The 11,797-nt window shown below is 33.4% G+C and overlaps 1 protein-coding gene across 3 annotated transcripts in view; it reads right to left on the bottom strand.

Annotated features, from left to right (window-relative positions):
* Window positions 1-1,551: 1,551 nt before the first annotated feature.
* Window positions 1,552-11,797, bottom strand: part of SMAD9 (SMAD family member 9) — a 108,543-nt gene continuing 98,297 nt past the window's right edge. For all 3 annotated transcript variants that reach the window (XM_031961993.1, XM_031961992.1, XM_031961994.1), the window contains 2 exons: window positions 10,544-10,800; window positions 1,552-5,972 (listed from right to left, as the gene is read on the bottom strand). In XM_031961993.1, coding sequence (XP_031817853.1) covers window positions 5,829-5,972; window positions 10,544-10,800 — 401 coding nt within the window. In that variant the 3' untranslated portion in view covers window positions 1,552-5,828. The remainder of the gene's footprint in view (window positions 5,973-10,543; window positions 10,801-11,797) is intronic.

Raw genomic sequence — 11,797 nt, 5'->3', positions numbered from 1 at the left:
TCTGAACCTCAGTGCATGAACTCAAGAGTTTCAGTCCTTTACATATGTAGGGTAATATCACATGGTAATATTTGGTATTTCTTGAATTTTATATATATATATATATATAAACTACATAAATATAAAATATGTAATATATAATACACAATATAGTATATGATATGCAATATAATTCAATATATTAATAGTATATTTAACACATAATTTCAAGATAAGATATTAATATATTTCTAAATTCAACATGTATTGAAATTGTAATATTCATATATAATTGATATAAGATTTAATAATTAAATATAAACTACTCGATTGTCTACCTCTAGAACTTGGGATTATCCGGGAATCAAATCTTGCATTGGTACTATGTACAAGTTGAATGACAGATCTTCATAGTCAATGTACTCATAGCTTCAGTCCCATGACATTAACCACGGTTGACTTATTTGTAACCTCCACGCTAATAGAGCCTCAATATTTTTCATATGTCTCATTCATATATTGTATAATATATTTAAATTATAATATTCATGTATAATTGATATAATATTGAATAAATATATAACATTCATATATATTAAATGTGTAGTATAATGAAATTATATTTAAAATGTAATTAAATTATATTGAAACGTATCATATGTTACCATTATATTATAAATATCTATGTATATATAATTCAAGGAATACTAAATACCACCATGTGATACAATAAACTTGTACAAAGAACAGCTCATAATTCTGCCAGTGATATTGTTTTGCCCTTCATTTTCAGAGGACCAATGACATTAATATTTTGACTTGCATGTGAATTGGATTTAAGTGAAGCAGAGTTGCACAAAGCCATCAGCCTCCCTCTCTCATCCTGAGTCATCAAAGTCTAGTGATAAGACAAAGTCAAGACACCTGGTGAGGGTCTGGGATGCAGTGGATGACCTCGTCATCTCTGATGAGCAACCAAGCTCAAAGCGCTCCACACGCCTCCTTCAGCTGCTTCCATGGCCATGGAACAAACGTCTCATCCATCTGTTCCCGAAGGAAAAGTCTTCACATGCTTGGAGTAGACACCTCCTTCCCAGCTCACCCACAGATTACCCTCAGCCTGGGTTAGTGTAGTTACTCTGCATGCTACAGCTTTTTGAAGCCACAGGTGAGGGTTGGACTAATCAAATCCATATCAAAGGTAGATTAACACTGAGAACAGCTCAGCAGTCCTCACAGCCCAGCTGCTCATCCTCTGGAATATCCCACACCACTGAACTTCAAAGCAGATGAGTTAAATTTAAATCTCGAGTGGGCCACTTCTAAGCTGTTCCCTCCACCAATTCACTTAATTTCTATAAGCCTCAGTTTCCACTTCTTTAAAATGGGCATAATTACTTGAACTAGTTTATGCTTTGTAAATGAATTGTTACATAAATGAGAACTATTATAATTCTGACCCCATTTCTATAAAAGGGTGGGTTCATCTTCCAGTTGGGATTGAGTATGTTATCCAATTGCTTGGCAGAGAGTGCTTTCAGTGAGAATGGGAACAAAAGAAATAAGAAAACATAGAGGTACAATATTCTTTATTCATAAACTATCAGATCAACAGATCATATATGCATTTAGAAGGCTAACAACACTTGGCGCTACAGCCAAACGTTCTAGTATATACCTAAATGGAAACAACTTTTTAGATTTTGGCATGAATTTTAACTTATACAACATTGGACAGGATCACCTCCTCTTGTCATTAAGTTTAACTGTTTGAATATTATTAGGAAAGATGAGTTTGGCATAATGGATAGTTTCTAGTTCAACCAGTATACACGTAGTAAATTCTAGAGATATAATCCCAATAAAGCAGGAATGCCAGCAACACTGGCTGAAATGAAAGGGCCAATAAGGACTATTGCATATTTTCACCTAATTTTTTTTTTTTTTTTTTTTTTGGCTATGGGAACAACCAGTTTTTTTAAAGATGCTAAAAATACAAGGAATTCTACATTCTTGCTTAACAGATTTTCTGTGATTTACAGTAAGCATAAAAGCTGAAAGCAATTGTGTTTAAAAGTGGCACTTTAATAGTTCCAAAGCACTGGCAACTATTAAACTATCCCCTACCTCAAACAATACTTGATCCCAACTTAATAGGAAAATAACTGACTTATACCATGGATAAACACTCTGGGTGCCATGAGCAGGTCAACATAACCATTATTCTTTCTTGGTATATGTTGTTTTTCCATGGCAACCTAAAACTTACTTTGAATTAACTGGTTCATATAAATGTTTAAAATGGCAATTTACAAAAACCTACCTTTGGTAGGACCCTTCTAAGAGTAATTTATTACCTTTTTGGAGCAGCCTGAATTGAAAGGATGTCATTCTGAATTTTATTTGGGGTCATATATTAAATACTGCTTTATAATTATTGGGCAGCAAAAATTATTAAATCTTCTGTATTTCTCATCTACCCATTGATGTCCAGAAGTGACTAGATGGAATTTCAATCCCTTGAGAAACCAATTTGGTAATCTCATTTCTTTGTTACAGAAGTTACAGGATTTAGAGCTGGAATGGACCAACTCTTCCCCCACCCCCCTTTATAGATGAGAAAACTAAGATCAGATACCAAAAAGTAAAAATACACAAAAACAAAGCAGCAGAACTGAGATTTGAAACTAGAGCCTTTGGTTCCAAATATAGTGTTCTTTCCACTATAGCTTTCCATATTGCCTCACTCAAGGTCCAATTTCACAGATATTTTTGTGATGCAAGTTTCTAAAAATGACATGAAAAAGAACACTGAATTTCAGACACAAAAGTCTTCAGTTCAAGTCTTAACGCTACACCATAACAGCTGTGAGATCTTAAAAAAATTATTTAACCATTCTGAACCTCAGTTTCTTTAGTTATTACTAAATATCTTACTCTTCAATGAGTTCATTTGGGGTTTTCTTGGCAAAAATACTGCCATTTTTGTCTCCAGCTCATTTTACAGGTGAGGAAACTGACAGAGTTAAGTGACTTGCCCAGGAGAACACAGCTAAGCAAGTTTTCTGAAACCATACTGAACTCAGATCTTCCTGACTTCAGACTTAGTGCTCTATCCATTGCACTATCTAGTGCAGAGGGAGTAGAAATAATTCATATTACCTGCCTCTTTGAATAACAGTGAGAAAAATGCTTTTTAAGCTGGAAAGTGCTATGTTAGTGTACACTATGTACTAGGTAACTACATGAAAGCCAAAATATTTTAAAATACAGTTTTGAGTAGTCAGTTCAAGTTAATTGCTCTGCTTCTTATAGAACAAATTTATTGACTCATCTGTTTAAGGTAATTTATATGAGTGGCATGACACTTATTTAGTAGAATTCTAAAATATCAGAAATGTAATTCCCCCACAATATAAAAATGAAGGCTGGGGAATTGAATATTGTGGTATTTTTTTTAAATAAAAGGATTGTTTTGGAGTTTTAAAATAGGAAGATTACTTTTCAAACATATTTTTCATCATCTGACTAAACAGTAAATAGAAGTCTAGTTTCAATGTAAAAAGATTTAATTGATGCAGAAGAATTCAAATAACATCTATATTAAATGATGTTTACTGCATAGATAAGTGGATGTATATGTATATACATATAGACTGCATATGAGTTAGTTTTAATATCATTTACTATAAGAGCTCAAACTGATGTCTAAGAATTTTTAAAAAATATTTAATATATTAACATAATTGGTTTCCTTTGTAATCCTGTATATTTTATTATATGTATGTTAAAATATATCCTGAGAAAGAAGCCTTAGGCTTTCTTTACCAGAATGCCATTAGGGTCCATTGCACACAAAAAGGGCTATGATGCCTTGATTTATTGGCACTTAACACCCCTATGCATGATTGTTGGAAACAGTTCAAATAAAACAGCCTGTTGGCTGGAGAATTTTCTTTCGCAGTAACTATCGTTCTATCCTTATAGGCATTTTCTGCCTGCCTATTATCTGTTAATTAGCTCCTTGAAAAGGTGATGTCCAAGCAACATAAGTTGAAAGGGTCTTGGAGCCAGGAAATACTTGGGTTCAAACCCTGATTCTGCCACATACTAGTTTCATGATCTTGACCTGGTCATTTAATTTTGTTGAGTCTCAGTTTCCTCATCTATAAAATGGAAACAATAAATAAGTCCTTCATAAGTACTTTACAGGGCTAAGAATAAAATTGAGATAATACACATAGCATTTTGTAAATCTGAAGAGTCATAGGATGTCATCTATTATTATTATTAGATAAGGGAACAATTGGGGGAGTGATGGGACATGGGGGAAGACATAACATAAGTAGGTCATCAACTGAATGATATGGTCTTTGGTTACAACATATTATCAGTGGAGACATTATATTGTGGTGAGAAGATTACTAAACTTAAAGTCAGGAGATCTAGGTTCAAATACTAGTTCTCTTACCTACTGGCCATTTAACCTTGGGCAACGACTTTTATGACTCTTCATATGGAATGAGAAAATTCAACTAGATGAGTTCTGCGGTTCTGAAATAAGACAATTTGTTAGCATTTGTGAAAAATATTTCCAAAATGTGCAGTGCTTGGTGGGTGCTCTTTGTCCTAATGTGCATTAAAATTTAAATAATCTATTTTTATAACTAGAAAGTGAGAGCTTTCTGTAATGTACAGTTTTTAAAAGAATAGATCAGGACAAAAGGACTGGCCTCTTGGAGACTGAACTTGGCAATAGAAGGACAGATCTTCTTCTGGGCTTTGCTATGCTATCCCTCCTCCCATGACAATTGTTATTCACTCCCAGTGGCAAAATAGATAAAGAGGATCTGGCACAAATACATACAAACACAGAGAGATTTCCCAGATGGAAGATGGATGCTAGAGCCACACTCCCCTCTGATCTATTAACTTGTGAGCATAACCTTCAACAAATCACTTCTTTCTGAGTCTTTGTTCCTCACCTGTAAAATGGGCACACTTTTGCTAACTCCACACAGTGTTATTGTGAGAAAAGTACCTTGTAAGTGTTATAAAGTGCTATATAAATGAGTTATTATGACTATTATCCAAGCCATACCAAGTTCTTAGCAACTGACTTTTCTGTCCATTTCCTCTTTTAGAAGTGTCTTCTTAGAGAAGAAGTATTACCAAGATGGACTACAATAGAATATAACTCTAAACTTTACAGTTCCTGTCTCTTTTTCCCATCACAACTTAAATTCTTTTTACAATGTACCATTAATATCAGCAGAATAACCTAGTAATTAGATAGTTCTATTTCAGAAACAAAAGATGTCTGTGTGACATCTTGTAAAATCCATTTTATGTGCTTGATTTGTTCTTGCCAATAGCACTAATAATGGAATCATTTTAAAATATGTGGACTTGGGTTTTTTGTTTTGTTTGAAAATGTTATTTGCCTGGATGCTGTTAGTACCATATATTTTCTGTATAAACAATTTAAAATATTCCACTGACCCAGAATACTTCCAGTGTCTTATAATAATGTGACAGACAGCAGCTGATTTTCTTATTCTAGCAATATCGTACAACAGCTATTGACATAATGTCCCTTATTTTTCCTCTGACAAAAGCTGCTTCTTAACATAGCACAGACACAATAAATCTGACTTTCTAATTTCATTGTATCGGGATCCTTCTAACTTGAAAGCACAAAACAGATTGTGAAAAAAAAATATTGATAGTATACCATTTGTATTTACATATATATTTAGAGACTTCAGTTAGTTGCAAATATGAAATGATATAAACCACTGCCTGCAATAGCATCTATTCTATTAGAAGGGTAGCTTTAGAGATCACTGTTAAGATACTGAAGAAATTGGGTTATGTGGTGAACCCATCTGCGTCAGAACTTTGTCCAGCCACTGCAATGGTCCATGAAGATGAATCTCAATCCAGCAAGGGGTGCTGGTGACATCCTGACGGTGGTATTCAGCTCCCCAGCCCTGAAAACCAGAAGTACACAGAAAGGGGATTATTTCTGATTTATAGAGCACTCTTTTCTCTACAACATCTTACCTTGTGAGTTCTATTCTAAATTAAGATGTTGGCAGATCCCCACTAAACATCCCCACTCCCACCAATGTGAAGATCATGGTGCAAAGGAAAAAGCATTGGATTTTTAAGTCAGAAGATCTGAGTTTAGACCTTGTTTTTGCCATCTGAATAATCTTTGGTAATTGGGCTTCAATTTCCTCAGTCATAAAAAAAAAAAAAAAGTGCTTGTAGGTCCCCTTCTTTCTTTAGGCCGATAGTCTTATGCATTGTAAGCTTCTGGAGCTGAGGAACATATTTTGCATTTATTTGTATCTCTTTTCAAACCTAATGAAGCAGTATACAATTGAAATCAACTAGTAAGCATTTATTAAGCACCTACTATGTTCCAGGCATTGTGCTAGTTAGTATTTAACAAAGAGCTGTTAAGTAAATAAAGCAAAAATTATTTCAGGGAGTAGGTTTAGGCTGCTGGTGTCAAAGTCAAATAGAAATAGATCTCTGGAGGCAAAACTGATATAAAAAGACACAAATTAATATGATCTATAAAGTATTTTTATTTTGTTAAAACATTTTTTCAATTACAGTTTATTCTGGTTCAGGTGTATGCAGGCAAGTGTGACATTGGTTGAGATGACCCTCTAAACTTGAAATACATGATTACTATAATGAGGACAGACTGGCCAAAGGGGAGGCAGTCCAGTCCAAGAAACCACATGAAAAACTGGGTTGTACCAGGCAGGGAATACTAGATGTCCCCAAAGCTTTACTTCAGTTTTAAACTTTACTAGCTCAGGCTTTGGGGACATCCTCTGTTAGACTAAGACAAATGACCCTGCACTGGCCACTCTGTTAAACAAAGATAATGAAATCTTGGAATGACAAGGCCAGAGTTGGAGCCAGTTCAAACCTTCAAAGGTTTCTTTCCTACAATAGACTACCCAGGTCCTTTGGTTCTCTGTCATCTGACTGGCTGTTAATCATTCTCTATTTAACAATAACTATAGTGTGGGCAAGGCAAATGAAGAGAGACAAAACCTCAAGCAAGTCAATTTTATTATTTGAAATTAGTATAATACAGTAAAAGAAAAATTCCTTGGAGTCGTAGTTTAAAATATTGATTGAGATAAAATCTCAACATTTCTAATAGATTTCAATTTGCTATGTTATCCCCTTCCCCCACTAGTAGGGATAGTGAAGTAGTTTTTGGACTTAGCCATCTGGTTTTGTTGTTGTTGTTGCTTTAATCACTGGTGCCTGATAGTTTATGTGCTTATAAAACATGCTGCTTTTCCAATCGTGAGTAGTTCATTTTCTGAGTTGTGTAATTACATTAATCTAAAAGTTGAGTATCAGAGAAACACATAAGCCAACCCAGTAAAAATCAGACTATTAAATATGTATGATAGTATACTTAATCAGAGTGTACTAATATTACTTGTTAATTCTAAGGACAATGAATCATAAAAAAATCATTCTAACTGTACAAATGAATGCTTATGAAATAATAATGTGCTGCCCTCTTTTGGCTGTATGGGAAGTAAGAACTACTAGCATGTTACCATGTTGTTATGGACTTTAAAATACTTTACAACTATTTATGTGAACAAAGACTACAAGGCAAGTTTCTTTATTTTTGCCACTAACAAGAAAAATACTTACTAAGAAGTAATGTACTAGTGTAGAATGAAGTCTTGGTTTCTTATTCTAAAATTTTTCTTGAAATGATAAATGAAGAAAAGTTTTTGAAAGCATTAAAACGACAAAATAAAAATTGAGTATGAAGAACAGGAAAATAATATTTCAAAGAATGGCAACTCCTTCAGCCAGCTCCATCTTTGCCCTAATAGTTTGCCAAGAGAGTGGAAAAGGACTATGAGAAAGAACAGAAGGGTCAAAGAATTATATAACCTCCAAGTTCAAAATTATATGAGGGGCCATCTAATCCGACAAGCGATAATTCAGCCTTTGTGTGAGAGGAAGCCCAATAACTCTCAAGACAGCCCACTCTACTTTTGGGGACAGCCGTGATTTTGAAAGGAAACATTTCCTTACATCAAACCTAAATTACCTTCCTTCTAACTTTATTCTTTATTACTAATATTGCCTTCTTAGCCTAAGCAAAAATAATCTTCACATGACAACCCTTCAAATATTTTCATACAACTAACATTGTCTCTTTCCTTCATAGGTTCAGTATCTCCAGTTTCTTGTACTAATCCTCCTACAAAATGGTTTCATTTTGTTGTTATTCAGTTGGTTTTTTTCAGTTGTGTCTGACTGTCTATGAGCCCATTTGGGGTTTTCTTGGCAAGGATGGTTTGACATTTCCTTCTTCAGCTCATTTTAGAGATGAAGAAACTGAGGCAAATAAGGGTAAATGAATTTCCCAGCATCATATAGTATCTGGGGCCACATTTGAATCCAGATATTTCTTTCTCTAGATCCAATACTCAACCACTGAGCCACCTCATTGCCCCATAATCATTTTACAGATGAAGAAAATAAAGCAAACAGAAGTTCAGCAATTTGCCCAGATCCCAAATATAGCTATTAAGTATCTGGGGATGGATTTGAACTCAAGTCTTCCTGACAACAGGTCTCCAAAAAACCCAAAATACTAATGTGTATATGTGTATGTGTGTACATATATATATGTACATACACATACACACTAGCAGTTTGGGTATATATATATATATATATATATGTATGTATGTATATATGAATATATATGTGTGTGTACATATATATGTGCACACATATACACACTAGCATTTTGGGGGGTTTTGAGTGTCACATCACTGCCACACCACATTGATCCTTCAGTATACTATATCCCAAAATATTTTTCATTGGGATTGTATCTACCTCCAGTTTCCCCATATTGTGAACTTATAAATGTTATTTTCTGAACCACAACTGATACATTTATTTTTACATTTATTTCTACTGAATTTCATCTTTTTTTGATTTGGTTCATTTTCTAGTCTTCTATGATCTTTATCATACTCAACTTTATGTCATTTGTTAAGATTCACAAGCCCTGCCTTCATCTCACTGCCGAATACATTCAATTAACCAATCTACTCCCTCTCTGAGCAAATATTATTGTTTATTACTCTTTGAGTCCAATTGTTCAACTAGATCCCAAACTTATTTTATTGTTCTATAATCTAGTATACAGCTTGCCAACAAAAACAACACAATATATTTTATCATATACTTTGCTAAATAAAATCCAGGTAAATTCTATCTAACTCATTCTCCTTATCTAACAGTCTGATAATCTTGTCAAAAAAGAAAATGAAAATTAGTTTGCCATTTTTGATGAAGTCATTCTGGCACTTAATGGTTATCAATTCTATTTCTAGATTTTCAAAAACTATCCCTTTAATTGTGATTCTCAAATTTCTACAGTGTCTGAAGTTAAGCTCACTGGCTTACAGTTCACAAAATTCACTCTTTTCATTTATGAAAGTGAGGAGAATATTCACCTTTCTCCAGTCCTGAGCTACTTCTCCTAATTTTTCATGATTTTTTCAAAGATGAGTAATAATCAAATGCCCCAGTTCTCCTACTATATTGGGGTGTCATTTATCTAGGTCTAGGGTGACCTAAACTCATCAAGGAGTCAGTTCCACTCTTACTATCACCCTCCTTATCTTGAATTTCAGTTCCCAATGATCATTTGTGTCCTACCCTTTTCAATACAAAAATCTATTTCTTTGATTCTTCTTCCCCCCAGCAAAAACAAAGCAAAACAAACAAAAACAGAAGCTAATAAGAGATAAGTTCTGCCATCATCTGCATGTCCTGTTCTATCACACCCACCCCAGGCAGTAGTCCTATTTTTTGATTGGGCTTTCTTTTTTCCCTAATTTAGTTGAAAAGCTATTTTTTTTTTTTTGTTTTTCTTAGCATTTGTCATCAGCTTCAGCTAATTTTTAGGTTATCATTAATATTTTTTGACAGAATAATGCTACCCTCCTCTTTTTATCCTTCCTCGCTTGCCTTTGCTTCTAACCTTTTATAAACCTAAATTAATTGATGGACTCTTTTAAAGCTTTCCCTTCTTTGATCTCTTGCATTTTCGGAAATGCATTTTGAGGGTTTTGTATCTCTTCTGAGATAACTTCCTCTAGAAAATTTAGTTCAATACTTTCCTCTGAACTCTTTGAAATCTGTTCTCCACAAATCTAGGATGTAAGGTTGACTACGCCTGCATTTTTTTCTTCTTCTTCATCAGGAATCTGGTTGTAAAATGATCAAATCAATAGAAGAAACTGCCTTTTTTTTGTCTCATTTTAGAAGCCTTTTAAAATATTTTCTGTTTATTAAAAAAAGATAGAAAAAAGAAAGAAAAGAAAAACAAAACAGAACATTGTATGTGCCCAACAGAATATCAGGGAGGATTCAAAATATATAACAATAAATTTCCAATTCAAGAAATGATATATAATAGTAAAAGGAATTATATTCATGAGTACATTTTAGAAGGTTTAAAGAAAGTAACCCTTACCTTGACAAAGCTCATTCGAATAGTGCACATCTTGGTCAGCTCATAGACTACTTCAAAACCATGGTTAACTGATTGTGCAAGCAGCTGGGCAAAGAGTTGATTGTTGAAAATCTTGAGGCTGCAGCCACTGGGGATCTTGCATACAGTGGCTGGGTGAAAGCCATGCTGATAGTTGCAGTTACGGCTCTGTACAAAAATGCTGCTATCACTTACACATTCAGCATAAACTTCTCCCCCAACATAATACAGGTGAACACCTGCAAAGCCAGTGACAAGAATTTTTTTTTTCAGAATAATAATCATTTTAGATCTCCCTTTGAACTGTCACATTTAATTTACACACCGCATTATTATCACATAACTTCCAAAAGCCCAGAGTTTAGCATATTTCTAAATGCTTTTCACATATTTCTAAATGCTAATTCATAAATAAAACTGAATGTGACATGTATTCAGTATATGAAAAATCCTGTCCTAGAGAATTTTAAATAAAAATTTTAATTTAGTTTCATACTTTCTAGTAATATTAAAATCAATTAGTTTATAAGTTCTCAAAATTAATTTTATTAAAGGGCTACCAATTATAAAATGATCTTTATTCTCACTGACAATATAGATGTAGTACAAAATTTCCAGTTTCAAAAAAAGAAATTTTTATATAGCTAGATATGTATGTTTATCTATTTGTCCTTCTAATTATATTTATATAAACCTAAAGTCAACTCTATCTTTTATCAAGCTGCTTTATATCCTTGAGATTAATATACAAGGAAGCATCTTGGGGTATCAATGAAAATTACTTTCTAAAATTAGAATTTGAACATTTTCCTCAAGAATTTTTTAAATCCATCCCAACTTTGAAATTCCGCATTAATTTAAATATTTAGAGAAAACTCATTAAATATAAAGAGAATTTTTATTGTAAGAAATATTAAATAATGGAATGTTAAGGAAATTCACAAATTTCCTTGAATAGAAGTTTTAGGACTAGAGTTAATTGCTGTGGTTTATAGTAGTAGTAACAATTTGAGAAAATTATTGGATGCATCCTTGTATTCTTTACCATGCACAGCTTTTTTGTTCTTCCCTACCATTTATTGTCTCCTTTCTCTATTTAAGAATTTTAAACATGAAAGTTATTTGAACACTACTGAATCCCAAACCCTCATTTTACAGATGAGGAAAATAGTGTCTGGAAACATTAAATGTTTTGACCAAGGTCACAAAGTTAGGCTATCTGCAGAAGTAGGGGGA

This window comes from Sarcophilus harrisii, chromosome 3 (assembly GCF_902635505.1).
Source record: "Sarcophilus harrisii chromosome 3, mSarHar1.11, whole genome shotgun sequence".
Lineage (NCBI taxonomy): Eukaryota > Metazoa > Chordata > Mammalia > Dasyuromorphia > Dasyuridae > Sarcophilus > Sarcophilus harrisii.
This window is presented reverse-complemented; position numbering and strand designations above follow the sequence as displayed.